Here is a 27231-nt window from a genome sequence, read left to right on the forward strand (position 1 = left end):
TGCGGGTATCCAAATTGACACCTTGCTCTATGATTAGAGTTGACAATTTTTAACACGACACAACAATACAATTGAAAAACCCATATAAATAAAGTGGGCAAAATTAACCATGAGTTACATAGTAGTAGTAGACTTGGAAAGTTGGAAATGTGGGAAGGAACACCTAATTCCTAACGTCCATCCCTCCATGTGTAAAAAAAAGACACACGTCAATGATTCACTGTTTCACTCCTCTTACAACCGCTCTTCTCCACCTCCTTCTTCCTCAATTATCACTCTCTATCTTTTCCTCTCTTTCTCTCTCCTCTGCTCAAATCCTGCAACAAAAATGGCAATGGAAGAAGAAGAAGAAAAAGGAGGATTAGGTAGAATAATAGAAGTAACCAATTGGTTTCCAAAACTAGTCGAAACCCAAGTTGACTTAATCGCCACTACCCTTTATTCTCTTCTCACCACCTTCCATTACCCTGCATTTTCTCTCTCCTCACCCACCTTCTTCAAACCACCCCATGCTAACTATACCGATCCCCTCGACATGGGTTCGACTCGTGCGCAAACTCAAAATCATACTCATACTCATCAATCTCAGCACCTGTTTCAGAAACTGGGGTATGGGCTGCTTGGTGCGCTGTATGCAGCGACGGTGTTGACTTTGTTAATGGCGGTTGCGGTGGTTATTGGGGTTGTGATGGTTAATTTTTTGGTGGAGAAACCCGTGGTTGTTAGAGAGAAGTTGTATTTTGATTACACTGATGTTAATCCTTCAGCGGTGTTTTTGTTCGGTGGTTATGGAATGAGTAAATATGGTGGCGGCAGCGGTCGTGGTGTTCCGGTTGGTCATACGTTTCATGTTTCGGTTGTGTTTTCGGTTCCTGATTCTGATTATAACCGTGAGATTGGTAATTTTCAGGTAAATTTTGTTGGTGATTTATTTATTGGAAATAATGTATTCCACTTCGTATTACCTACTCCCTCCGTCCCTAATTGTTTGCCCCAAGCCATAAATCTACTTTATTAAGGCTTTGGACAAAAATTGGTGCACATGGGTTGACACAAATATCAATGAGGAGAGAGATAGAGAGAGTGCAAGTAGAAAAACATGTCAAAATTAATATGGGGCTATCTTTTGGGGACACCTTAAAAAGGAAAATGGAGCAAACAATTATGAACAGAAGGAGTAGTTTAGTAAGTAAATTCGAACTAAATTATACGGCCTGTCAATGACTAAAGTTTGAAATATTCAGTATTATATTGTACCATTTGCAGTTATAGACTTAGGCCTGTTTTCATACGTTTATTTTCAGTTCAGTTCAGCTCTTAATTTCCTTCTCTTATAAAATATGCATTTCAGTTCAATTCAGCTGAATTCATTCAATGAGAACAGACCCTTAGTTAGTTTAGTTGGTAAAGTATTATGGTGTATATGCAAAACTGTGGATCCCAACATGTAAGCTAAGTTGGTAAATTCTCAAGGGTGGTACGATACTCCCTCCATCCCCAATTGTTTGCCCCTAATCAAAAATTCACTTTTAAGGCTTGGGTGAAAAAATTGTGCATATAGGTTGACACAAGTATCAATGAGTAGAGAGATAGAAAGAGTGCAAGTGGAAAAATATGCTAAAAGTAGTATGGAGCAATGTTTTGGGGACGCTTAAAGAGGCAAGAGGAGCAAACAATTAGGAACGGAGGGAGTAGTACCTAAAGTCTAATACTTCGTGGTAGAATTGAATCTTGCCTATATCACTATTGATTTTGAATCCTAATATCAATGTAAAATTAAAATGTTGGTTATTTGTAGCACTTAATTGATTGTATTGGTTTGGTTAGAAAATTGCACCCCTCTTAGTTAATTTGTTAAAACAAGAAGAATATACCTAGATTCGAAATAATGGATACATTGTGCTAGTTAGTGATTGGATATAGCATCATAGTTTGAGCCTCGGCCATTTGATTCACACAGATTTATGTGTGGGTTTAATTCGATTTTTGATCTAGCTATTGGGTTTATTAATCCATTGTCTAATAGACGTTTTTGTTCTGGTCAATCACTTCTTTCTCAACAGATAATGGCTGAAGTTGTGGCAACCAACGGGAAACTTATAGCGCAGTCAAGCCAACCATCAATGCTACAATTTCATAGCTATCCTATTAGACTAATGCGCACCTTCATATTGGGTGTCCCTATATTGCTTGGAATCTCACACGAGACTCAGACGATCAAGGTGCATATGCTCCGTTACAAGGAGGACAATCATTTGAGAACGGAAGCTGTCAAGATTACGCTCATACCTCGAGCTGGGACTCCATATCTACCTCAATTGTATGAAGCTGAGATCGTAATGCACTCCAAGTTGCCTAGAGTGAAAGAGTTTGTTCACAATTGGAAATGGACTTTCTATGTGTGGACTTCAATGTATGTCTACGCCGTGATGCTTATGCTGCTCCTTTGGTTCTTCAGAGACCTATTGGCTTTCCCGATATCAAGAGGGATTGATCGTATTGAAAGAAGAGAACCAGGGGTTCTCGAAAGAGAAGAGAAACCAAGATCGAGAGGAAGGGAAGGAAGGGAGTTCTCGGAAACACTTAGAAAATGGCAGCAATATAGAAGGAAGAGGAAGTCCGCTCTTTTGAGTAGGAGTGCTTTTACGGACAATGTTGGTTCAACATCTGCCTCGAGTTATACTGTAAACAAAGACGATTTTGAGCCTACCATCGAAGAAGATGTTGGTGACTCAGAATCGGTGTGCATAGAAGGTTAGAAAGATGCATGTTTTGCTAATGATTTAGCTTCCTTGTGGCTAGTTTTTGTATTATATTTGCTGGACAATGTAGGGTGTACTCCCTAGAATTGATTATATGTATGGTGCCAATGGTGGATGGTTTTTCTGCTTGAAGCAAGTCAAATGATTTTTTTTTTTTTTTTTTTTTTTGAAAATTCTATTGTGATAATGGTTCAAGTAGAATTAATCAAATAGTGGGTTGGGCTGATTTAGGTCTTAGTACAAAAAGTCATGTAAAAAACTCGTTAATTTGGGTCGAACTTTTCCAATTAAAACGGGCTTTTTTTGAACAAAAATGTTGTTTTGGGTGAAAAACATGTTTCCTGAGTTGTCCAAACATATTTAGTTCCGAACTTTTTTTAGACAGGTCGGGTCAAAACTATCAATGATCATTAACCTACCTCATGAGTAATGCTATTATGTTTCTATGAAAGATTTTTTTTTTTTTTTTTTTGGGATAGTAATGATTATATTCGACAAATATGTAGTTGTGATTAGTTGGTACCTAGAAGGCTAGAACACAAGTAAATTACATTAGGCAACCTAATAAAAAGGAGGGTACAAGGCGTACAACAAGAGTACAGAGTTAGTTAGTAATTAACGGACCAAAGGTAACAAATTTGCTTATCCGATGCTAAAGGGAATCTACACCTTTTTTTGTAAAATTTGTCCTTTAAATGCAATTGCCAAATGTTTTGGAAGTATCGTTTGGCAAGTTGGACAAAAATTATAATTCATATTAAATTTCACCTTGATTATTTATTTATAGTAATTATCGACTCTACAGGTATAGCCGTATAGCTAAAATGTTTTGGAAGTATCTTTGATGAGTCATACATACGTCATAATTCAAATAAAAATTTATCTTGATTATTGTAATTAACGACTCTACAAACATAACTAAATTGCTCTGAAACAGCGGAGTATATATTTTGGTAGCTTAGACATACATCATAATTCATATAAATGTTTTTCTTAATCATAGTAATTAACGATTATACAAGCAACGCTAATATGGTAAACCACCACCTTAACTTTCAAATTTTATTATGATTATTATGTAATTGTATTTTTTTAAAAACAAATTATGTTCTTGTACTTCATAATCAACTAAAATAAAAGTGATTATAAAACACGGTAAGCATGATGTATAATTAACTAATTATTTATAATAATCGAAGCCGTTATCTTATTCGCTAAAAATTAGAGCTTGTGATAAACATTTGTAACAACTCATATCATGATTAATGCTAAAATTAGAAACTAATATCTACAATGTAAGGTAATCTTTTTATCTTAGATTTAAATACAACTATTTTTTTGGTGAAAATAATATACAGTACTATATTTATTTAATTTAACAAATTAATATTTTAACAATCGTTATTAATTTAAGGAAATAAAATTACAACATATCAGTAGAATATTGCACGTTTTACTTAAAAAAAAAAAAAAGTAGGATATTGCACGTGTGATTACTGATTAGCATAGCTTCACACAGATGATAAATCGTGACAAATTTTCCGATAAAAATCCGCCATCAAATTTTTAAAAATAAAAATTAAAAAGCTTTTTAGCATAATTTCCGATTAAATTAAAACTGAATTTTTTTTTTTAAAAAAAAAACAAAAATCTAAAACCCTCAAAATTTCCTTATATATATATGGTCTATGAAACTCGGAAAATCAATTTCGATACGCGAAAAACTTGATTAATTGGTCAATTACTTCGTTTAATTTTCTTCATTTTCAAAAATTAGAGTACCAAAAAAAATAAATTACTGGTGATATATTTTCTGTAATTGTTGGATGAAAGTTTTAATTTTTGAAATCACTGTTGATGAACTCAAATCTCCAATCTTTCACGAAATTCGAGGAAGAATTTTGGAGGAAAATTGCAGATTTCGAGCTTCAGTGAGGTATAATTCAGTAAGATTTATAGGGTTTTTCGAATAATTTCAGTTTATATTTTGTAATTCGAAGTACGAATGAAATTCAGGGTTCTGGAGAATAATATTGAAGGAAAATGGCTGTAATTTTCTGAATATTCATCTCCAAAAAGTAATTAATTGACTGTAAATCTATAATAAGCATAATTAATTTATTAATTATTTTTTTAAATTTTTTGTTGGTAATCTGGGAACAGGAAATGACAATCTTTGAGCAAGGGAGTTGAAATGGATTGGTTTGGGAGCAGGAAATTTGAACTTATTGATACTGGAAACTTAATATGTTATTAATGGAAAATAGTGAAGAAGAATTAGAGGAATGGAGGGATATAATGATGAGTTCTAAGGGTATATTCTCGGGTTTTGGACCTGAGAAATGTGGATGCAAATCAATTGATGAGTTTTTTAATAGTGGGGAGGGTAGTTTTGGGTGTGATGATGGTGCTGAGACATCAGTTGAAAACTCGTTGAGATTCGACAATGGATCGAATTCCTTGATGGGGGTTGATGATAATTCTAGTGTGATTAAGACTGGTGTGAGCATAGCTGAGAGGAGGGCGAATAAGCGTGGTTTTAATGCTTCCAAGCTTTGTTCCCCTCGGGTTAGGACTATTAGCTTGTTGCCTCATTCGAGTGAATCTTGCTCGCCTTATGTTACAGTGTCAACCAATATTAGTCCGAGGACATTGCTTGAGTCTCCAATGTTGCTGCCAAATTCACAGGTGTTTTCTCTTGGCTATTTACCTTCAAGTATATGGATGATGTTGTCGTTGCTGTACTGTTGGTTGATTGATTGAATGTGATGTTTGTTAAGAATTGGTTTGTAGTGTGCGGAAGACTATTATTCAGAATGATTCATGTACTTGCATACATGGAAGTGCTTAGATATAATGGCGCGAAAGAACTGCATGTTGAATGTGATGTTTGTTAAGATTTGGTTTGTAGTTTGAGAATGATTCATGTACTTGCATATATGGAAGTGCTTAGATATAATGGTGCGACAGAACATAATGTTGAATGTTATGTTTGTTAAGATTTGGTTTGTTGTGTGAGGAAGACTTTTATTCAGAATGATTCATGTACTTGCATATATGGAAGTGCTTAGATAAAATGGCGCGACAGAACAGCATGTTGAATGTGATGTTTGTTAACATTTGGTTCGTAGAGTGAGGAAGACTTCTATTCAGAAGGATTATGTGCTTGCATATATGGAAGTGCTGAGATATACTGGTGTGACAGAACTACATTGTCTGATATATACTACTGGCATATAGTTTTAATATTCTTGCATATTGATGAGACAGAACTACATTGTCTGATGCCAGGGAAAGATATAGGGGAAGTGTTACTTGTAAGTTTTGACCATATCGTTCGATGTGATGCTGATTAAGTACTTTGAGGTGGCTTAAAACCAAGTGATGAAAATGTAAGAGGTATAATTTAAGATAGCAAATTATTTGTTTGACAGAATTGCAAAGGGTGTACAATATTAGAACTTGATGTGCATAGAAGTAACAACTGCTAAAAGCAATTCTTAATGAGAAAAAAGAAAAGAAATGAGTGAGATTTATTATGACTTTACGCTTTTTTGTTTTACGTATATAATCAACAATATTAATATGCTCAAGTAATGACGCCAGTTCCTATCTCTTTGATCCTGTAGTTATCACCAACAACAGGAAGTTTAGCTTCACGCCCTCTTGATGGAGATAGTCAAATGTTGATTTCAGCATCATCTGAGGATGCAGACAAGGGTAGTGATGGTAGCTCTTCTGCCTTGTTTAAGCCTCATACTGAAACTACTTCTTTGTCAGATTTTCATGATGTTAATAATCAGGTATTCTTGCAATGTTTATTGGGCTCAATCAGCACCATAGTTTCTAGTCTTTCTTTTGCTATGTCTAACTAGTGGATTTCTTAACGTTACTCTGTCGTATGAGCTCCCTAATCAGCTAAACATTTGTCTACTTCCACTGATCTTCTTTCTTTTATCTCGAGAGAGGGATAGAGAGGGGCCGAGGGGTACAGGGTGGCAGAGTAGAAACATCTGAATGTTAATTCATTCATCACTACGCTGCAGTAATAGTATGGAAATATAGCGTTAGGTGCTAGCTAAACATGATTTCAAATGCAAATATTCTATGAAACATCACATTTTGTATGATTATGTGATTCTCAGTGTATATTCACCAAAATGCTTTCTTGAAGGGTTTTATAGAAACCTGACTGAATTATACTTGATTGGTAATAATATTTTACTTTCTTATGGAGCATTGTTCTTCTATTGATTTATGTAATTATACTGGGATATGTTACATTAATTCATAATAGTGCGGCCTTTTGTACCTTAGTAAGGATCAAATTGGATATTTTTTTCTCCTTTATCGGAGAGGTAAAGCTGCTTAGCTCTGCTCCCATCGCCCTACCACTGGGAGGAGCTTCTTTATATGTAATGGCAAATGATACTAGTTTGATCTTTTGGTACTAGTGGTAAGTTGTAACTTTATGTTTATCGAGAGTTACAAACTTGACTGATTTGTTCCTTAATGCTACACCTGTTTCACCTGCTTGACTGGACAATCCTCACTGGACTTTCCATTTTCTGAGCGATTGTGTAAAACAGTTGGAAAAATCAATCATGTATTCATGATGCTGTGCCTGCTGGCTCACCCCTGGCCTGACATGTTTTTTTTTTTTTTTTTTAATGACCTTAAATCTTGTCTATTTTCAGTCATGTGACTCAAACATTGTATCCTGCTTTCAGATGCTGCAAGAAAATGGGTCTTCCATGGGAGATGATTCTGCTTTGGACGGGAACCAGAATGGAATATATTCTCACACTGGAATTGCAAGAACAGCAGAAGATGGTTACAATTGGAGAAAATATGGACAGAAACAGGTCAAGGGGAGTGAATATCCTAGGAGCTACTATAAGTGTACCTATCCAAATTGTCTAGTGAAAAAGAAGGTTGAACGCTCTCATGATGGCCAGATTACAGAGATCATTTATAAGAATGCACATAACCATCCAAAGCCTCAGCCTTCTCGGAAGTCAACTTCGGGCTCATTACCATTCAATGAGACATCAGATGTAGGTGATGGCAGTGGTTTGTGTGTGAAAGTTAACAATGGCCCAGTCTGGAGAAGTATACACTCTGGATGCAAAGATGTTACCGGGTCAGATTGGAGGAGTGATGGCTTGGAGACATCACCAACATCTGCTTTGACTGAAGTTTCTGATCCACTTTTAACCACTCTAGGGAAACAAATGGGTGTGCCGGGATCAGCAGGAACACCAGAATTTTCATCAACGCTTGTTAGTCATGAGGATGATGAAGAAGATGCTACTGCACAAGGATGCTTTTTGAATGAGCACGAAGGTGAAAATGGATCCGACTTGAAAAGAAGGTACAATATTGATCATTTTGGCTTTTCTCTTAACTCCATATAATATCACATACTTTAGTAGATTTTGCTTTGTATACTGTCAGGAAGAAAGATGGCTATTTTGCCGAGACAAGTTTAGGTTCTAGGGCTGTCCGTGAACCAAGAGTTGTTTTTGAGATAGAGACCGACGTAGATATACTTGAAGATGGTTATCGCTGGCGCAAGTATGGGCAAAAGGTTGTCAAGGGAAATCCAAACCCAAGGTACCTCTAGATCCTTTTTCCCTCCCTCTCTCTGCTCTCATCTCCTGCTGCCACCGATTTATTTCCTATGGAGTTTGTGAGGCGAATACATGCAATGTACCTAGAACTGAATATGTTATGCACTGAAAATATTGTGTTGGTGAGTAGGAGCTACTACAAATGTACAACTCCTGGATGCACTGTCAGGAAACATGTGGAGAGGTCCTCTCAGAGTCTGAGGTTTATCCTAGTGACGTACGAAGGTAAGCACAACCATGAGGTGCCAGCTGCTAGAAACAGTGCTCATGCAAATTCAGGCAGTGGAAGTTTGACTGCAGCTGCAACTAGTACCCAGCCATCCCTAGCATTACCAAGAAGTTCTCATCTCCCTAAGCCTGAACCTCACACCCCAGATCTTCCCCTTCATTTTGATACGAATATTGGTTGCAATAATGACATCTTCAGATCAAAATATATATGCAATCTAGGTGCCGGAACCCCTGCATATTACCCGATCAAATTCCCTGCCTTGCCAAAGACCACTCCATATGGTCCTTTTGGTTTGAGTACAAACCATCCAGCTTATGCCAATAACATGGTACCTGCCATCCCTGAACTTTCCTTCCCACCTCCATTAGGGTTTCCCTGCTCGATTACCAGCTGTTGCAATCCTGATAGATCCCATCCAACAGTTCCATCTTTATATGCAGGACATAAACTTGATGAGAGTGATGTCAAATTCTTAAGGCCTAAGCAGGAACAGAAGGATGACTCATTCGATACAGACATGAATAGCTTTGACCATACAAATGCTTCATCTTCGACATACAACCATGTCTTGGGAAATTTCGGGTCTTAACTATTTTTCTAGGCTTCTGCATTTTGGTCAGCAAATAAGGTCTGTCATTTTTTTTTTTATGGCTTTAAGTATTCCCTTTTTTTTTTTTGTTATTTGATGTGTTCTAAGTTCTTGTCTCACCCATTTTCACTTTTATTCGCAGGAGTAAAGATGCTGGATTGATCATTTTCTTCTCATCTGTATGGATGGCTGAACATTCCTATTTTCCGCCTTCTGTTTTAGATACTCAATTGGAAAATTTCCAGAGCTGCCATTTTGATGGGAAAACGGATTTTGGAGCTGAATATTCCTATTTCCCGCCTTCAGTTTTAGATACTCAATTAGAAAATTTTCAGAGCTGCCATCTTAATGGGAAAACGGATTTTGGAGCTAAATATTCCTATTTCCTGCCTTCAAGTTTAGATACTCAATTAGAAAATTTCCAAAGCTGCCATCTTGATGGGAAAACGGATTTTGGAGCTGAATATTCATATATCCTGCCTTCAGTTCTAGATACTAAATCGAGAAATTTTCGGAGCTGCCATCTTGATGGGAAAACGGATTTTGGAGCTGAACATCCCTATTTCCCGCCTTCAGTTTTAGATAACTCAATTGGAAAATTTTGGAGCTGTCATCTTGAAAAGAAGACGGATTTTTGAGCTGAACATTCTATCTCTCGTCTTCAGTTTTAGGAGCTGCCATTTTGATGGTAAGACGGATTTTGGAATGAAGGAGCTGATAAAGCAACAGTCTTCACGTTCAATTTTGATTGAGACATATAAATGTGATTCCTACATCCTATCTCCCACTGCATTTGAAGCTTTTTTTTTTTTAATTTTTTAAAAAAGACATTCTATTCTCACCTTCTTGTTGCCTTTCTATGTTTCCTTTCCATCTATAGTTACCAAGCAACAGAACACTCTTCAGAGATAATACCAGAGCCCTGAAACGGGTGCATCAGTCAACCATACACGTGGGGCTTCTATTTAGTTGTTAGTCGAAGCTTGGTTAAGGCCCGATGGCTCGATCCCTGTCATTTGGAAGCCATATAATGTGATCTATGGAGTAGTATGACTAGTATCTACTATATTGTTAGATACTACAGCGATATCTTCCAAAAAAAAAAAAAAAACTACATCGATATTGCAAATCCTTGTTATGTAAGAACTCTGAATTGGATTGAGTATTGCTTCTTCTCCAGTTAAGTCTTGTAAATAAGTCTTTTATACAGTTGGGAATTAACAGGTAAAGGTGGTGACACTATGTAAGATCAAACAATATGTTTTATTTTTAAGCTTCTTCCTCTGCCATCTTTTCCTCAACATACTCTTTGTAGACCTGACAAAGCTGACTCGACTAAAACATAATGTCGAAGTGAGATTCAAAACAGTGAGCAAAAGCTCACAAATACATGTTACAAGCAAAACAGCGAGCAAATACATAATGTAAATTTGAACAAATGCTTGTCAACAACATTCCCCACATAGGCAACATGCTCCAAGTAGCTCACAAATACATGCTCCGAGTAGCTCACAAATACATGTTACAAGCAAAAGCAAACAATCCGATGATGAAGTTGAAACATGATGATTCTTGGTTTTAGTTTCATCAAAAGGGGTTTTTGGGTGTGTATCATCATGATGAATTCGCATCGATTTCATATCTGGGGCTTTGACATTACTCAGAGGGCATTCCATCTTTGTATGAGAGCCTTTTTCAACACCAGTATGATCAATGGTGCTGGCTTTTTCATCACTGCTGTTGACGGTTGTGGCGTCGATTTCTTTAGTGACAATCTTCTCTGGCTTGGGTTTTTCAATCATGGTGTAATTGGTGTTGGTGTATTTTGAGCGGATTTATATATAGCAAGGGAGCAACTCAGTATGTGGACTAGGCGCCTCCACAGGATTGTCAAAATTATACTTGTATTTTTGGTAGTATCGAGTCAATATGTCTACCTTATACACTATGCGCTTTGAGGAATTGTCAAAATTATACTTTTGGTAGTCTTCAACGACATTTTCAAGTCAAATGTGTCAACCTTATAGTATGCGCTTTCTTAATATTAGTACATAGTGATTAGTTTTAAGCGAGAGGTAAAAGATTCAAATTGCAAGAAGGGCCTCTAACCACTATGTCAATTCTTAATTTTTGCTATCGATATAACTATATATTAGCCGTTAAAATTATATACCAAATGTTATATGAGTCATACATAAACTCGTACCACGCTTGGAAGGGTTCAACCTGAATTAACCAAAGTGGCGATCAGAGCCCTGAAGCAACATCTAATTGACTAATTGTTGTAATCTTGTATAGTTGTAATCCGTATTGTTCAAGTAAAATTACCAAAATATGAAGGTCAATCCTCTGTTTTAATGGTGGATTGGTGGGGCTTTAATTTAGTTTTTGGATGAAGCTTGCTGTTTTTGCATACTCTTCGACATCTGCTAATCTTTGTTTTGTATTAAAAAAATCTGAATTGACCTTTTTTAATATGCCTTTTTAGTTTTTTACAGCTTGATTAATGGTGAAGCAATGTTAAGATCAACAATACAGTATTTTTCATTTTAAAGCTCTTCTTTATGCCAAATGTTTTTCAGCTTACTTACGACAAAGAAATTAACGTATGTAGGGGTAGAGTTGGCTCAACTCGAATTCAACTTTGACTCGAGATGTTAACGAGCACGTTTAGAAGGGCCAAAACTATAACAAGTAGATTGTGAGATACTCGACTCAAACCTTTTACGAGCACAAGTTGAATAGGTTTCATTGGCCGAAAATGTTAACGAGCACGAGTTGAGCACAAGTATAAAGCTTTTAAGTCGAGTCTAACACCCCTAAATCCGTAAGAGTATGTTTTGCCACTTTCCAGAATCAAGATGCTTATCAATCAAGCAATAGTCGAAATGAGTTAATAATAATAATAATAATAATAATACGAAGTAATAATAATAATAATTAAAACAAGGTTATTCTCAACAAAAACAGATAAGTTGAAAGCAAAAGTTAATATTCTCCTCTTTCAATCTCCACTCCACATCCATGATGACACTTGTAGATTGTATTACAGTGTTCCATATATTATCATAATTGACTAATTACACTACATTACGAAGTACATAGTTTATCATCATCATATTATCATGTATGATCAATTAAACTACCAGTAATTGCTATGATTATATGCTTATTTACAAAAAAAAAAATCATCAAACTATGCTTCCTTTCCAATTAATCATAGCAAAAATCCAAGTATAATTGAACTTAATCAAAACTTTGAGTAAATATGAACAATTTTTCCAAGCATAAGAAACTTAACAATTCCAAATACCATCAAAAAAAGCAGGATTAAAACAGAAAAAAGATTGATTTTTTTAATAATCAAACATTAATTCATCATAATCCCCTTCTTCAAGACTCCACCCACCATTCCCAACATATATATCTCACAAAACCCCACATCCCAAAACATCAACAACAAACACAAATCGATCGAAAAAACAAAGAAAACATCATAAAATCCCAGATCTCAAACCCAGAAAAATACCAGATTCTTCTTTTCTTCAACCCTAAAAATAAAGATCAAAATTAAAAATTACTACTTCTTCAAACTCCCACGAATCCCAGGAGGTGGACCGGTTGATGAAGTCGAAGCATGAAGATTGTTAATCTTATTCTCATCAAAAGGGATTTTAGGGTGTTTAGCATCATGATGAATTTGCATCGATTTGACATCTGGGGCAGTCACTTTGCAAAGAGGGCATTCCATTTTAGCATGACCACCTTTAACGGCGCCGGTACGATCGGCGACGCCGGCTTTACCGCCGCCACGATTGGTGGTTGCGGCGTCGAGTTTGGCCGCGAGTTCTTTGGCGGTGTGCTTCCTTGGCTTGGCTTTCCCTGTCATGGTGATGGAAATTGATTTTCTCTCTCCTAGGGTTTGTGGGGTTTGATGGATGGGAATTGCGGGAGGTGGGAGAAAACCCTAATTTATAAGGTGGGGGAAAGGGAGATTGATTCACAATTTGGGGGTTTATTATTTGAGAATTGCAACTTGGGGTAGGAATAGGATAGGGGTATTTTGGGAATTTTTTCAATGTTATCTCTTTGGTGTTCTTCCATAAGAATCTCTATGATCGAATCTATCAATCTTTTGTTTTGGGTCCAAACAAATTTTAGGATCGGGTCAGCTTGTGCTTTTAACACTTTGGGTTGATCAATCTCCAAATAAATTTTCGATTCGGATCGACTTGACACCCTTTTTTAGAACTTTGAGTTCTGGACAGCATAAAATTTAAATTCAAATTACTCCGTATTAATTTTGACTCGGCCTGAAGTCCGCTATTACGGGTTTGGACACAAATGTGACCTGAACTTTTACCATTAAGAATGCTAAAAATATTAAATTTTCTTATTGACTCCCATTTTCAAATTTCAATGTATATTCTTAATAGATTTGCCCATCCCAACAAATTAAAAATCAACTAAAAAAATAATAAAAGAAGGGAGTATGTATCAATGTATCGCCATCAAAACTTTAACTGAAAGAGGGGGGGTGTAAGGGAAATCTCTCCAAAAATGTGCTTGGTGAGATTCGACCCTTGCCTCGCGCCTGGAAATCGGAGAACTACCGAGTATTTAAAACAAAGTCTACAAAAATACAAAGCAATAAAGCATGGAATAATATGTTTAGTCATTGTAGGCCTGTGTCCTGGACACAATCTTTCTTCTAGAATATAAATGGTCCGTTCATACACCCCCATTCAAGCCCATTTTACAAGGGGCCCAGCTCCTGGGCTTTCCATGGTTTTTACACCATTGAGCCAGCATATTCTTGCACAGAAAGGGTGACTATCATTATTTTGGGGGTGACAATTAACCTTTTTACTAGTATCTATTTCTAGTTTGTACTCCTATTATGCTACTCTTATTAGAAAGAGTATATAAAAACTTTGATTACTTGTATGAAAGCTGAGTTGAAGTATATAATTCGTCAAAATAGTCACCATTTCCTGTTTTGTTGAATACTTGAGTATTTTAGCCAATAGATAACAAAGGAAAACTATTTATACATGTATACAGAAATTGAAGGGCAAATGAATAAGCCAACATTTATATTTGTCTCTTGAAAGATACATAGAGTCAAGAAATACTCACATTTTCTACTTTGTATCCACAATAACCATGCATCATTCAACACAAAACTTAGATTTTCTTACAAATTAAAAAATTTAAAAGCGCAATTTTGTAAAATTGAATGTTAAAATCCTTTTCTCCCAAAACAAAACGGCCTAAAAATAATAATGTTGATCTATACCGAATAATTACATAATAGCACTAAGTACTTCTATATTATAACATCCACGCTCAAATTATATGCCTTATTTCCAATAACACTTCCCTCTAGCGAAGGAATTTGGAAGAAATCAGCACCCACAGGAATACAGATATGATCCTTTAAAGTTTTGGGTGCATCTCTCCTTTGGAGGAAAGGACACTTGATTCCAAAAGCAAAAGTTGTTCTTGTTCCTAAAGTAGTCAAGTCAAATGCAACAAAGAACAAATACTGATATTCTATCCCAAAAATGACAACATAAAATCCATGGATCGGCATAACACCAAAGTAAAATAGTCTACTGACAAGAAATTCTCCTGATTAAATTCTGATTTTACTGAGTAGGCATTATTAGTCATGGAAAACTTTGATTATGAAAGGTGATACTTAATCACCTAGTTCCTCTGATCAATTGTAAAGGCGCGGTAAATTGTTAGGCTTAGGCCTAGGCCGAGCCAACTTAATCCGGTAGATAGAAAAATCCTGCACCATAGGGCAACTACCAACGAGCTACCCTTGCACTACGATCTACAATTTTATACACAGTACATCATATTTGTGCAATATAATCTAAATTTATAAAACAGAAGTAATTTACAATTTTGCATCGATGGAACAATGAAAGTACACATGAAACTAAAAGAATAGACAGTTGAAGACAATAGATGGGAAAATTTTCTTTTCTTTCCTTGATAAATCGATATACATCAAATTTCTTTTTAAAAATGTAAAATGACATTCTCTCTCTCTTTCCCTAGAATCGTATGAGGATTGGTTCCAAAATAATTAACGGAAAAGATGAAAAAAAAAAAAATTAATATTTCCACGCTTGTTCCAAAGTAACTAAAGAACAATGTAGGCCAAAGGACGACTAAAACAAAACTTTCCCATTTAGAGTATAAAGAATAAGAGAAAAAAGGCAGCAAGCTGAAAGTTTTGGCAAGCAAAAGTTTTGCCAGAAACCTGCACTCTGGCTTAGCTAACGTTGATCCGGGCTGTTGGCATGTTGTCTTCTCGGTCCAGCAAACGCCTTTTATTAGAGCCATAGCCATGATATTGGTAGATGAGGCTGTAAAGGGACTGTCTAATGCGCAAAACATCATATTTCTCCATGAACCTCATGTCATTTGTCCTGGCTTTGGCACCTGCAAAGCGTTGGTATTCCTCAAACACTGAGGACAAACACCAGTTCTGCAATTTCCTAAGACAGCCAACGAGGCAACCAGTGCGATGCTGCAAATACCAAGGCAAAAAATCATGAGCAACACAGTTGATAAAGTTGACATGATGAAAAATCAAGAATACAAGAACTAGAACTTTGGAGCTCAATGAAGTATTCTTGAAGTTAAGCCTCATTACCTTTCCACGTTTGCAATGAATCAGAATTGGATAATTTCTTACATCTGCAGGCAAAAAGAAACTCAAAATTAGATGAATTATGAATTTAGAAGTCACAAACAAAGTGAACTAGGAATTATTTAACGCTTCGTGATAGTTCACGTAGAACTACCTATCAAAATCCTAAGAGCCTCATAGATGACATCCTCAGGGATAGTCTCCTGCCAGAAGCCACAGCAACAGCATAAGATAACAATAAACTTACTTTCCGCGTTAGCCCATTAACATAGCTAATACATAAGAAACAAATTCTGAGAAATCTATAACATGGGTGCTAATTGTTTCAAGTTGTTAACATAAAATTCATCCATTATCAAAGGATACTGCCAACCAGTATACATGAAACATTCTGATATAAACTATTCCAATTTAATGTAACAATCTTATCACAGAGCTTAGCAAACATCAATTCAAAGGTTATGAACAATGAATATTTAGATTTTCCCCAATTTAATGTAACAATATTATCACAGAGAGCTTAGCAAACATTAATTCACAGGGTACAAACAATATATATTCAGATTAACATTCGAACCCACCCTCACACATGCTTGAGTATATTGTGCTCAATACAATCAGCTAATTCAAGTTTTGGCTCGAAAAAGGGTTCAAACACTCTTGCCTGTCCAACTCAATCCATATATATATTTTATTGGGCCCATTAGATTCGTCAATGCACAAATGACTCAAGCCTAGTCATGTTGAGCAAGAGATAAAGCAACTTTTAAGCCCACTCATGTGATCCTCTAAAAGAAAAAAATAAAAAAGCCAATCGCTTAATTCCCACCACATGTGAAAAGCTCGATTTCACGGTACAAAAGTCTTCACCGTATAAAGGATCCCATACCTATCAACAATTAAGCCTCAAACATATCCACTTTCCATATGTAACTTTCAAATTTTTCCCTCCATGGACTTTGTGCAAGGAAGAAAGGTAAGGAGGACGGAATTTATTGTAAAACCGAATAAACACGTAAAAGATAACTAGGACAAGCTACTTTTCTCCCAGGAAGGAGAAAAGACGAAGTACGACAACGAAGATTGACACACTTTATAGCTAGATAATCACATCTCCTTTAGTTAAAAACCATCCATCTAAATTGATAGCGATTTATAGAATTAACAAGCTCCCTCCATCACCATTCTTTAACATATCAATCAATGGTTCCCAAAATGTCAATCAAAACCTAAATTGCACGAATCTTTGAAGTCTACAGGGCATAAACACAAACTAAATCGAAATCCTAGCACTCCACGTCTCTAAACATCATTATCATAAACAAAGTTCTAACGTTACTTGTAACAGACCTCTGGTTAACTTGCCAAATTCTGTTTTCTATCCAAATAATCCAAGAAAGACGTATAATTAAATTCAGCAATTCAATAAACAATTTCTATCAAACCCTAATAAAAGGGGAAATTTTTATCTCTCAAGAATTAAAGCATTGTTAATTGTATAATTATTCTTCACAAAAACCAATTAATAAGCATTAAAACAACCAAAAGGAATAAAGATTTCCAATTACCACCCAAAAAAATTCAGAAAAAAATACATATCATACGAAAAATATAAATTCAATAAAATTAAACACAGAAAAATTATACCTTAGTTCCCTCAATTCCGAATTGATACAATCGAATATTATGTGATTCAAGAAACTTCAAATGCTCTTCTGGGTATGGCTCAGTACACAAATATCTGTAACATTGAAATTTAAATCAACAAAAATAATTATTACAAAATCAAATAAAATCCCATTAATTATAACACACTAATTAACCCCAAATTACAATAATTAATCACCAAAAAATCAAAAAACTTACATGATAGACTTGAGACTTAGGGTTTCGAGGAAGCCGAAATTGGAAGGTTCTGGAAACCCAGATCTGTAAAGCCCATCTTCCACCATTGAAAAATTGGCAGGAGGAATTAGAACATCATCATCTTCTATTATCTCTCCTCCATTTTTGCCGCCATCTTCAACCTTCTTTTTCTTCTCCTTTTTCTGCTGCTTTTCCCACAATATTACGCTCATTCTTCAAGAAATTTATTTAATTATTAAATTCTATTGATTAGAAAATCACCCAGAAAGAATTAGCAGAAGAAAAAAAAAAGGGGAAATTATCAAGAGCAACTACAAGAACAACCCAGAAAAATAATCGAATTGTTCTCGAAAATTAATTCCCACATTATTTATAAACGAGGGGAATATCTGAAAAAATTATATAAGAAAAACCCAAAAAATAATACGAATTGGGGTTGAAGAAGGAGAAGAGAGAGAAAGTTGGATGAAAGTAGGATTCTAGAGAGAGAAATAAGAGAGAGAAAGTTGTTGCCCGTTGGGATTCTTGTGAGGGAGACGCTTACTAAAATACCAACACTTATACACAAATTAAATTACTGTAAATATAAATATAAGTAATTTCCTTTTTATTTTATTTTTTTCTTTTTTCAGTTTTCAACATATTTTTGGGTTGTTTTACCTAGTCAACAAATTTATACAAAGCTTTTTTTTTTTCTTTTTTTTTTTTCCCCTTCTAAAGGGTTTGAGAGTGAATATAAAGGCAATTTTATCTGCTTAAGGAAGGTTTTTTTAGGGGATTAATTTGGAAAAAAAATACAGCTAGTAAAAAGATTTTATTTTGTGTTTGGTGAATTGGATAGGATAACAACCATAATTATTGAGTGTTGGGTTGGATAAAATTCTGTCAAGGCTAAATATTACTCCCTATATAGGTTGAGAAATTATGGGATTTTGTCATTTTGAGGTTGAGAAATTATGGGATTTTGTCATTTTGATATTATATAATCATATTGTGCACATAATTAAACATGGACAAATTTAACCTAGTTTGAGCGGAACAATTAAAATAAGGTTTTGATTACATTATTACTAGTATTTTGAACTCCATCTTTTATAAATTAAAAATTGATAGGAAAAAATAAGGTCCTCAAGCGACCTATACAATCTAACCAAGTCGATTTAGCAAATAATACTCTTGGGTGTAGGATGGAGGGGGATTAAAGAGCCCAACACTAACCAAATACTATTTGGTATATACTATATACATTGTGTATTGTATAGTAGTTAAAATTAGTCAATATGGTATCTTTAAAATGATTGTAAATTTGTACTTTGTAATACATATGTAAGTAAATTTTACAATTAGTCAATTAGTTATTCGTTGTGCTTATCCTTGATACCTTGAATCCAATTATAAAAAAAATACCTAATTTTATCACAAGTAGTGAATAATTAAATTAAATCAAATGCATAGTAAGTTGCAGTAAACAAAGGGAATATTTTGCTTGCATATCTTTACTAAACCGTTTAATGTTGTTTTGTGTTTCACATGTGCTTAATTGACTTTGTGAAGGATGGTATAAACTATAGAATATAGATTCTCCAAGCTATACATTAAAATGTTGAATGTTAGTAGTATTTGTATTTCAATTATCAAATCCATTGTCTAAAAAAGTATACATAAAAAAAATATTTTAAAAAATTGATCGATTTAGGTATACCAAAGTGCATTATTATCCTTATCAAAGGGGGGAAAAGTTGCATGATTAAGCACATTATAACAATTATATATTTATAATAATTCGTTTGACAAATTGTACGGCAACATCCACATATATATAAACAAAATAAAATACGGAGTAAAAATAAATAAAATAAAATAAAAAGTCATGATGAACAACCTACTCACTTAAGCATACTATATATTAACAAACAACAATTCCTTCAATATAAATCTCAAGGTTAATGGAAAAATCTCAAGTAAAAAATAAGAGAGCTTAATTAATGGTTGTTAATAAATCCAAGACTTCATATACACGGTACACCTAAGGTTACATCTTGATCCCGAGTCACGTTCTAAAAAAAAGTAAGAACTAGGATTAGCTATGTATATAGCCAATATTAAAATATGATGAACAAAGTATTAATTATGATATTTATATGAGGTTTGGGGATGAGGCAATGAGTATACACTTATAAGATAAAATAAGATGCTAAATTTCATTCTACACATATTGTCATTTACACAATCTTGTTATTATCATCTTAATGAAAAAAGCATAGTCATTCACCACCTAATGTCATTTAGGTAATCTCGCTATACCATCTTAATGAAAATGTATAGTAAGTTGTTTTTACTTTAAAGCCTTACCTTTGTATGTATTTGTCAAAAATCAACAAAAATAAAAAGTCTAAATCCAATATACCTATATCCGTAATAATTACGAGTAAGAAAGAAAAAACATACAAGCAATATTCAATAGGCCTGTACAAAACTATCCGAGAATCCGAAAATCCGAAAATCCGATCCGCAACCGATCCGAATTTTAGGATATCCGATCCGAGTTTTCATTTCGGATCGGATATCCGATCCGAAAAATCGGATATCGGATACAATTTCGGATATTGGTTTTTAAATTTTCGGATATCCGATATCCGAAAAATATCCGAAAAAAAAAAGAATATTCTTAAAACAAATTAATAATCAAACAATCACCTATTCACCTTACTCACTTTCAATCTCTCACTAAATTCCTAAAAACCCCAAATTCCTCCCTTTCTCTCTCTACGCATAGTTGCTCAAGCCGCCACCCCACCCCACCGCCACCTCGGCCAAATCTTCTTCACGAAAATTACGCCCAGATCTTCTTCATGAGAAATACGCCTAGATCTCTTTCAATCTGATAACTTTTTGTTTTCTTCTTTTCTTAATTTCGTGCTTATTTATTAATTTTTGATCAAATTCTTATTTTTTGTTACTGGTTTATACTCCTCAACATGAAATGTTAGATTCTAGGGATAGGATAGGTGGTAAACTGATGATTTTGTGCAGGAATTTGACTAATTCGAGCAATTTTAGGGATGTTCACGTTTATAATGCTGCAATGTCTGGGCTATTTCCATACTTTTATGATTTTTGGAGATATTGATTAACCAGTATATCAAAGAGTTTGATTTTGATATTTTGTCTTGTTTTGTGCTGCATTTTAGTTCTGCTTAGATGAATGTGCCCTTTGAGTGTTTTGAATGTATGAATAGGCAATTAGGCATAATCAATTTTGAGTTTCAATAATATCGGATAATGGATATCCGAAATATCCGATCCGAATGATTTCGGATGTCGGATATCGGATATCCGAAATTATCGGATCGGATTCGGATATCAAATTTAGATATCCGATGGTTCGGATATCCGATCCGAAATCCCATTTCGGATCGGATATCCGATCCGTGAACAGGCCTAATATTCAAGGCTTGTTCTTGGACACTTCATACCTTAATATTCAAGTTAGGATTAAGAGTGGAAGACCCGTGGAATATTAGACAATTGACCAACGTACCAATTAAGATGGATATAGTACTACTCACATCGTATTGTCGTACCTTAATTCTAGATCTGCCTTTGTTTTAAATTTTTAATTGACATTCTTCACTTAAATCAAGAAAATGACTACGTTTTTGGTTAAAAAAAAATAAAAAATAAATAGAATTTTCATTTTATTTCCATTTCGTGGAATATGGGCTAACAAAATACACTAGCCCCCGTGTTAAAGGGATCTTTGACTTCAACGTAAAACCTCATTAGTCAATGTTCTTACGATGTAATACACACGATGTTTGGTTATATACAAATATATGTGATAATTAAATTTTAAATTGAGTAAATTAATAATTTTACATGAACAAAAATGTTATTAACCGAGGAAACATCATCGACTTTAAAATAAAGATTAACAAACCTCATAGCGTGATTGACCTTTATCCCATTATATATATATATGGATCATAGGTTATTCAGTTAAGGGTTACTCTATCAATCATGATCTGAGTTACTCGATTAGAGGTTACTTAATTGGTTAGGGGTTATTCGGTTAGGGGTTAGTTAGTCAAAGGTTGTCCGGCTAGTGTATTGATGGATGTCATCGACCACACGCATGGTGTGTCAAAAAATGCGCTAACACTTGAATACAACTTGGTCACATGTTAAAGTATAACTTGGTTAAGTCATCCCAACTCCGTAAGTAAACACTTGAGAGTAGAAGGGAAGGTATGGAAATTCTCATACTCCTAAGCAAATGTAGTTGGTAAAGCTCGAATTTGTAACATCAATATTAACACTTTTTTTTGTCTACTCTTTTTAGACATTTTCATACACTTCATATTATTTTTGTGCGTGAGATATTACTACATATATTATAGCAGAAGGTTTTATTTCCCCTTGAATTTCGTTTACTTTAGCCCCTACTAAAAACTTCCTGGTTCCACCACCGAATATAATTATGATAAAATTTAAATCAAAGATTAATGCGACAATAATATAAACTAATTTGGACAAACAAAGCTCCTAAAATATATACATACCTCATGTATGACACATTTTCAGTTCAAATTTACAACTATTATGTCCATCAAAACAACATTAATTGCCTAATTTACCTGAATTGAAAGCATTCCATTGAGTTGAAACTTTGAACAGCCTCCATATAGCTTAGCAAGTACTTGTATAATATATTATAATTGTGATAATTTCTTCTAGAAATATTAATAAGAATTTTGGAAGATGAGAGTGATGATGAGTGAAAAGAAAAGTTTGAATATCTAACAATATTGTTGTTTAAGGTGGAAGAAAGAGTCCACAATATTTGACTCTTTATATAGGCAAACAAATATGAAATGTGTACCTCTATTTCACTCCTTCAACGTCCCACCATTACTTAGAAAAGCCATTGAATTATGATTCTTGAATCTTTTTACCTTTTTCTGGTCCACATACTTTTATTTTATTTTTCTCCTTTGCCAAAAGTTGCAGTACAAGTATCAATTAACGGCTATTAATCCTTAGAAATAAATGAACTTTTAATTTGTAATTTTTTTTTTTTAAATTATTATCATTATATTTCACTCAAGAATATAATCTATTATTCAAACATTTTATTATATGATGACATTAAAGCCGAAACTAAATGTTGTTTGACATTGTTTTTTGTTTTCAGTTTTTTTGAAAACTAAACCAAAAAAGGAAACAAGAAAAAGATGTTTCCACTTTTTGGTTGTCAATTTTCAAAATTATCATAATTTTAATAAATTTAACTAATTTTTTATTCATTACATGATATATATCATATGATTTAAAAAAACAGAAAACCACAGTGATGCCAAACGAATCTTCGTTTGCATTGTTGTGGTTTTCTGTTTTTCGGTTTTTTGTTTTCTAAAAGTATATGATATATATCCCATAATGAATCAGAAATTATATAAACTTATCAAAATTATGATAATTTTGAAAACTGACATCATAAAAGTGGAAACACCTTTTTCTTGTTTCCTTTTTTGGTTTTTAGTTTTCAAAAAACAGAAAATTGAAAACCAAAACTGATGCCAAACATACTAAAAATGAGTGTTTATTTCAATAAAAGTACGTGTAAAGAACTAAAGAAATTTATAGATAAATCACATTATTACGTGAATTGCACATATGACGACAAGGTGATGACAATGTAATGCTATATGTTCTCTCACATTTTTCTTGAAGTAGGATTAGCTAATTAGGTATATATCAGCTAATTACGGAGTAATAAAACTTGTAAAAACTTGAATTAGAAAACTTCCAACTATTACTAATTTACCTTTCTAGTCCGGAAAATGAGTCCTAAGGTAGGGTATGATCAATATTCTACGTACTAATTTTGATTGCATGCCGCTAATTTGGGAATTTTTCCTTAATTAAACATATCATTGATCGATAGAATAATTTAATTACATTATTATATCTGGATCAATAATATATTGATGTGGTCATACATGATACAAAAAAGGGCTCGACTTGGAACGTCATTCTTCTTTGATGGAATCTGTATGTGTATCACAATAGTGTTTTAATAAATAATAAATAATAATGCAATGTTTAGGTACATTGAAAGATTACTGGACCATCTTATAAAGTGTGTAAATTATTATAGATTATTTTTGACAAATTATTATAGATTATCAATTTGATGGAATTGTACATAAATTAAATATTATTGCTAGCCACCCCTGGGCTAGCTAAATAAATTATAGCTAGGTTATTAATTTATTACCAACAACGACCATGGGTCAGGGATTCCCATATGCTTCGTTAGTTCGTTATACACTTATACGGTTATACCCTCGCTCTACTCTTAAGTGTTGTCTTGTATAATTAGGGCTAGTTATGTTGTGAACAGTATCATTTTAAAAGACTTGACTTTTATGCAGAGCCTAATTTACAAGTAAATTAAATTTCACAAATAATCCTATATCAAACATATTATAAAACATAAGTTTTCATATGTGGCTGACCACACTGTGTGTCCAATCATTATAGGGTTACTTCACTAGTGTTATAGAGGTTACTCACTAAGTGTTTCAATTGTTAATCGGTTTACTTTGTTCTTTTACAAGCTGTCATATAGTGTGGCCAAACGCATACAAAACACGCTAATTTTATATTGTTTAATATTAAAAAATTATTAAATGTAATTAGTGTGTCGAAGTTATGTCCAAGAAGTGTTGAGCTAGTTTCGACATCTAAAGATTTAAGAGTCATGTTGAAGTATATTGTTATTCTTCTTCTTTAATCTTTATGGGGACATCTAAAAAGTGAAATCACTACTCTTAATTATTTTCCACTAAACTCAATTGATTTTATCAGGGGGAGTACTTCAAAGTATCATTGTATCAATAGTCTTTTGTGTTAGATAAATAATTTCCATAATATAAATATATAATTCATTAATCCCATACGACATCTTCTATTTTTCTTTTAAAAATCTAAATTTATATTAATTTAACTTAAAAGGTATTCACAAAATGACCTATGCAATGGTCCTGTGCCCTATGGTAACCAATAAGAAGTATTTAGATAATGCATTATCTAAATTTATCCATTATTATTGTTCCATCCTTGTCCCCCCTTCTTTACATTAGGAAAAAAAAAGGCCAATTTAAAGGGTAAAATCCTTTAACTCTTTTTTAGTTTTTGTGATTGTCAACTTTTTTGTTGATTATTTTTTAGTATTAAAAGGTAATATATATACCATCATTAAATAATAAACAAAGTTTTATGTTCATTATTTGATATATCTCACAATATTATATTAAGTACTTGTTCTTTCAAACTTTAGAATTAAGGTTTTGATTTTTTTAATTATTACTCTGTATGATCTTATGATTTGATTGTATTTGAACTTGGGGTGGTTGTAGGTCTTATTAACCCTTATCATAATTTTTAAAGATTTATATAATCTCTAAATATTCATGTAATCCTTATTTAAGCTTATTTTTCTTGAAATAAGTGATGAGAATAAGGTGAACAAAAAAGACCGACCTACATAAAGATAAGATAAGTACAGTTTAAATGATGCTTTTTTTTTTTTTTCAATTGATAAGCTTATCTAAATTAACTTATCGGACTTGATTTAGACTTTTTTGTATGGTTACACGTGATTGATGGTCGATCATCCCTGGCTTAATTAGTTATAAAACTTATTTTTTAAGATGAATTGAATCCACGTCTAGTTCTAATAAAGGTTAATAGGCTAAGGGTATTATACCAATGAATAAAGTCCAATTTACAATTTTAATTAGTGTGTTAAATAATCTGAATATATACATGGTGTAACTAGATAAGTTTTGATCGATAAGTTTAAAATTAAACCTCCTTCTAAGGACCTGTTTACATGTACTGAAGTGAGCTGAACTGAACCAATTTGAGCTAAAATGAGCTGAACTGAAATGAGCTGAAAATAATATTTTATGAAAGAAGGAAATTAGAAGCTAAACTGAACTGATTGAAGCCGAACTGAACTAAAATTAAGCTAAAGTAAAGAGTACCTAATTAACTTTAAGTGCTATATAATACGAAGTACATCTAGGCAATGCAAAGATGTTATTGGACCCTCTAATATATATATATATATATATATATATATATAGATGTCATTTGTTTGGTAAACACTAAAGAGTGTAATTCCTTCTAATTCAAGATTACTCGTTATTTAATTCATAAGAGAATGTATAAAGAATCACACGGAAAAGACCTCTAGAATGCATGTAAGGATGCGTCATGCACTCATGTTTCATGCATAGTGAATCATGTTGTAATAACAAGATTAGTTCGTTATACAAAAGTTTGGAAATCTACATGGAATATTGTACTGTCTAACACCTTTTATTAGTTACGTTATTATGTTATCATCATAATGCAATTTTTATATCCCAACTGTCCATAAACATACGCAACAACAGTGGTTCCATCACCTACGTGTTGTGTGTTGCAGGCATTATTTGTACTGTGTAAGATGCGATACCATTTACTTTTTTTTACGCTCTAGATTGATATGATGTGATTTATGTTAAGGAAAACTCACATGTGACTTGAAACAAGTTAAACTGTCTTACGTTAGTTGATTTGGGAATAAAATCATATTAATTGGACTTGTATGTGATCAGACTCTCTCTCTCCGTACTAATAATAATTTATGACAGAGTTCAACCGAATTGAATACCATCAAAAGAGTCAAAAGTCTAAATGTTGGGACAACAGATGAATAGCAAATCAAATAAAAGAATATGACAATTTGAAAGGGTCCAGTTTTTGTTACGTAAATATGACAAGAAGGGATACAGGATGCTTCATGACTTTATATGAGTGTAAGTTCATTCATGGAACTATTATATTACACTTAATTATACCCATGAATTTAACCTAAACTATTCTCGTCTCTCAATTTGATCTTTGAACTAGTGGATATCAAATCTTTTAATTAGTTTTTTGTGTTTTTTGGGGTGGAAAGTGGAAGGTGGCTGTCTATTGTTTGTTGTACTAGCATTGTAAAATTTATTTTTTTAATTAGGTGATTTGATTATTGACAATATATCCTACACTTAAAAGCACCATGTATATATCTATTGAGTATTCTTATTTGGAATGTTAGTGTCTTAGTGAGTTAGTGAATAGTGATGCACCTTTTTTTCAACTTGAGTGCATTGAAGATTTTGAGATCACATTCTACATGAAACAAAGAAAAAAAAAACCGTGTACTTCATATTATACTTTTAATATTGTTCCAAACCATTGTATTATTCTAAACGGTAATTTTCTATAATTAAATTGTCTGTTATTATTTACAAATCATGATCATGACTTTGATGCTACATCATGGGTCATAGATTTCTATTTTGATTCTTTCACTAATCAAAAGTTCATCTCAACTTACCATGATTAGTTATTATACAAGTCAATATAATATTTTC

At 33.5% G+C, this 27231-nt stretch overlaps 4 protein-coding genes across 5 annotated transcripts; 2 read left to right on the forward strand and 2 right to left on the reverse strand.

The window, feature by feature from the left end:
• The first annotated feature begins 311 nt into the window (after positions 1–311).
• LOC145628572 (seipin-1-like) lies at positions 312–2926 on the forward strand. Its single transcript, XM_081680906.1, has 2 exons — positions 312–910; positions 2064–2926. Exons 1-2 carry the CDS (start codon positions 329–331, stop codon positions 2757–2759), a joined length of 1278 nt encoding a protein of 425 aa, XP_081537032.1. The 5' UTR covers positions 312–328; the 3' UTR covers positions 2760–2926.
• Positions 2927–5989: 3063 nt separating this feature from the next.
• LOC145628571 (putative WRKY transcription factor 34) lies at positions 5990–10692 on the forward strand. 2 transcript variants are annotated; one of them, XM_081680905.1, is made up of 6 exons: positions 5990–6161; positions 6392–6565; positions 7493–8136; positions 8220–8378; positions 8526–9255; positions 9359–10692. In XM_081680905.1, exons 2-5 carry the CDS (start codon positions 6446–6448, stop codon positions 9214–9216), a joined length of 1614 nt encoding a protein of 537 aa, XP_081537031.1. In that variant the 5' UTR covers positions 5990–6161; positions 6392–6445; the 3' UTR covers positions 9217–9255; positions 9359–10692. The 2 variants fall into 2 exon arrangements, with proteins under 2 accessions (XP_081537031.1, XP_081537030.1); XM_081680904.1 differs by having other exon boundaries at positions 8526–10692.
• Positions 10693–12546: 1854 nt separating this feature from the next.
• On the reverse strand, positions 12547–13211 carry LOC145628574 (protein METHYLENE BLUE SENSITIVITY 1-like). The gene has a single exon (XM_081680907.1). It carries the CDS (start codon positions 13103–13105, stop codon positions 12797–12799), a length of 309 nt encoding a protein of 102 aa, XP_081537033.1. The 5' UTR covers positions 13106–13211; the 3' UTR covers positions 12547–12796.
• A 1986-nt stretch (positions 13212–15197) lies between these two features.
• Positions 15198–22577, reverse strand: LOC145628575 (inositol diphosphatase DSP3-like). Its single transcript, XM_081680908.1, has 6 exons — positions 22393–22577; positions 17756–17968; positions 17537–17630; positions 16044–16092; positions 15893–15936; positions 15198–15766 (listed from the first exon to the last, which is right to left on the reverse strand). Exons 1-6 carry the CDS (start codon positions 22437–22439, stop codon positions 15509–15511), a joined length of 705 nt encoding a protein of 234 aa, XP_081537034.1. The 5' UTR covers positions 22440–22577; the 3' UTR covers positions 15198–15508.
• Positions 22578–27231: the final 4654 nt, after the last annotated feature.

This window comes from Chenopodium album, chromosome 4 (genome assembly GCF_948465745.1).
Source record: "Chenopodium album chromosome 4, dcCheAlbu1.1, whole genome shotgun sequence".
Lineage (NCBI taxonomy): Eukaryota > Viridiplantae > Streptophyta > Magnoliopsida > Caryophyllales > Amaranthaceae > Chenopodium > Chenopodium album.

What these genes read in the sequence shown, in the direction of transcription:
- LOC145628571 (XM_081680904.1), top strand. Translation starts at nt 6,446, where the DNA reads ATGTTGATTTCAGCATCATCTGAGGATGCAGACAAGGGTAGTGATGGT. An exon ending in GGATCCGACTTGAAAAGAAG is followed by an intron (nt 8,137 to 8,219) that starts GTACAATATTGA and finishes GTATACTGTCAG; the next exon opens with GAAGAAAGATGGCTATTTTG. An exon ending in AAGGGAAATCCAAACCCAAG is followed by an intron (nt 8,379 to 8,525) that starts GTACCTCTAGAT and finishes GTTGGTGAGTAG; the next exon opens with GAGCTACTACAAATGTACAA.
- LOC145628572 (XM_081680906.1), top strand. Translation starts at nt 329, where the DNA reads ATGGCAATGGAAGAAGAAGAAGAAAAAGGAGGATTAGGTAGAATAATA. An exon ending in GTGAGATTGGTAATTTTCAG is followed by an intron (nt 911 to 2,063) that starts GTAAATTTTGTT and finishes CTTTCTCAACAG; the next exon opens with ATAATGGCTGAAGTTGTGGC.
- LOC145628574 (XM_081680907.1), bottom strand. Translation starts at nt 13,105, where the DNA reads ATGACAGGGAAAGCCAAGCCAAGGAAGCACACCGCCAAAGAACTCGCG.
- LOC145628575 (XM_081680908.1), bottom strand. Translation starts at nt 22,439, where the DNA reads ATGGAGGCTGTTCAAAGTTTCAACTCAATGGAATGCTTTCAATTCAG. An exon ending in CTAAGTCTCAAGTCTATCAT is followed by an intron (nt 17,631 to 17,755) that starts GTAAGTTTTTTG and finishes TCAATGTTACAG; the next exon opens with ATATTTGTGTACTGAGCCAT. An exon ending in GGCTCTTAGGATTTTGATAG is followed by an intron (nt 15,937 to 16,043) that starts GTAGTTCTACGT and finishes TTTTGCCTGCAG; the next exon opens with ATGTAAGAAATTATCCAATT.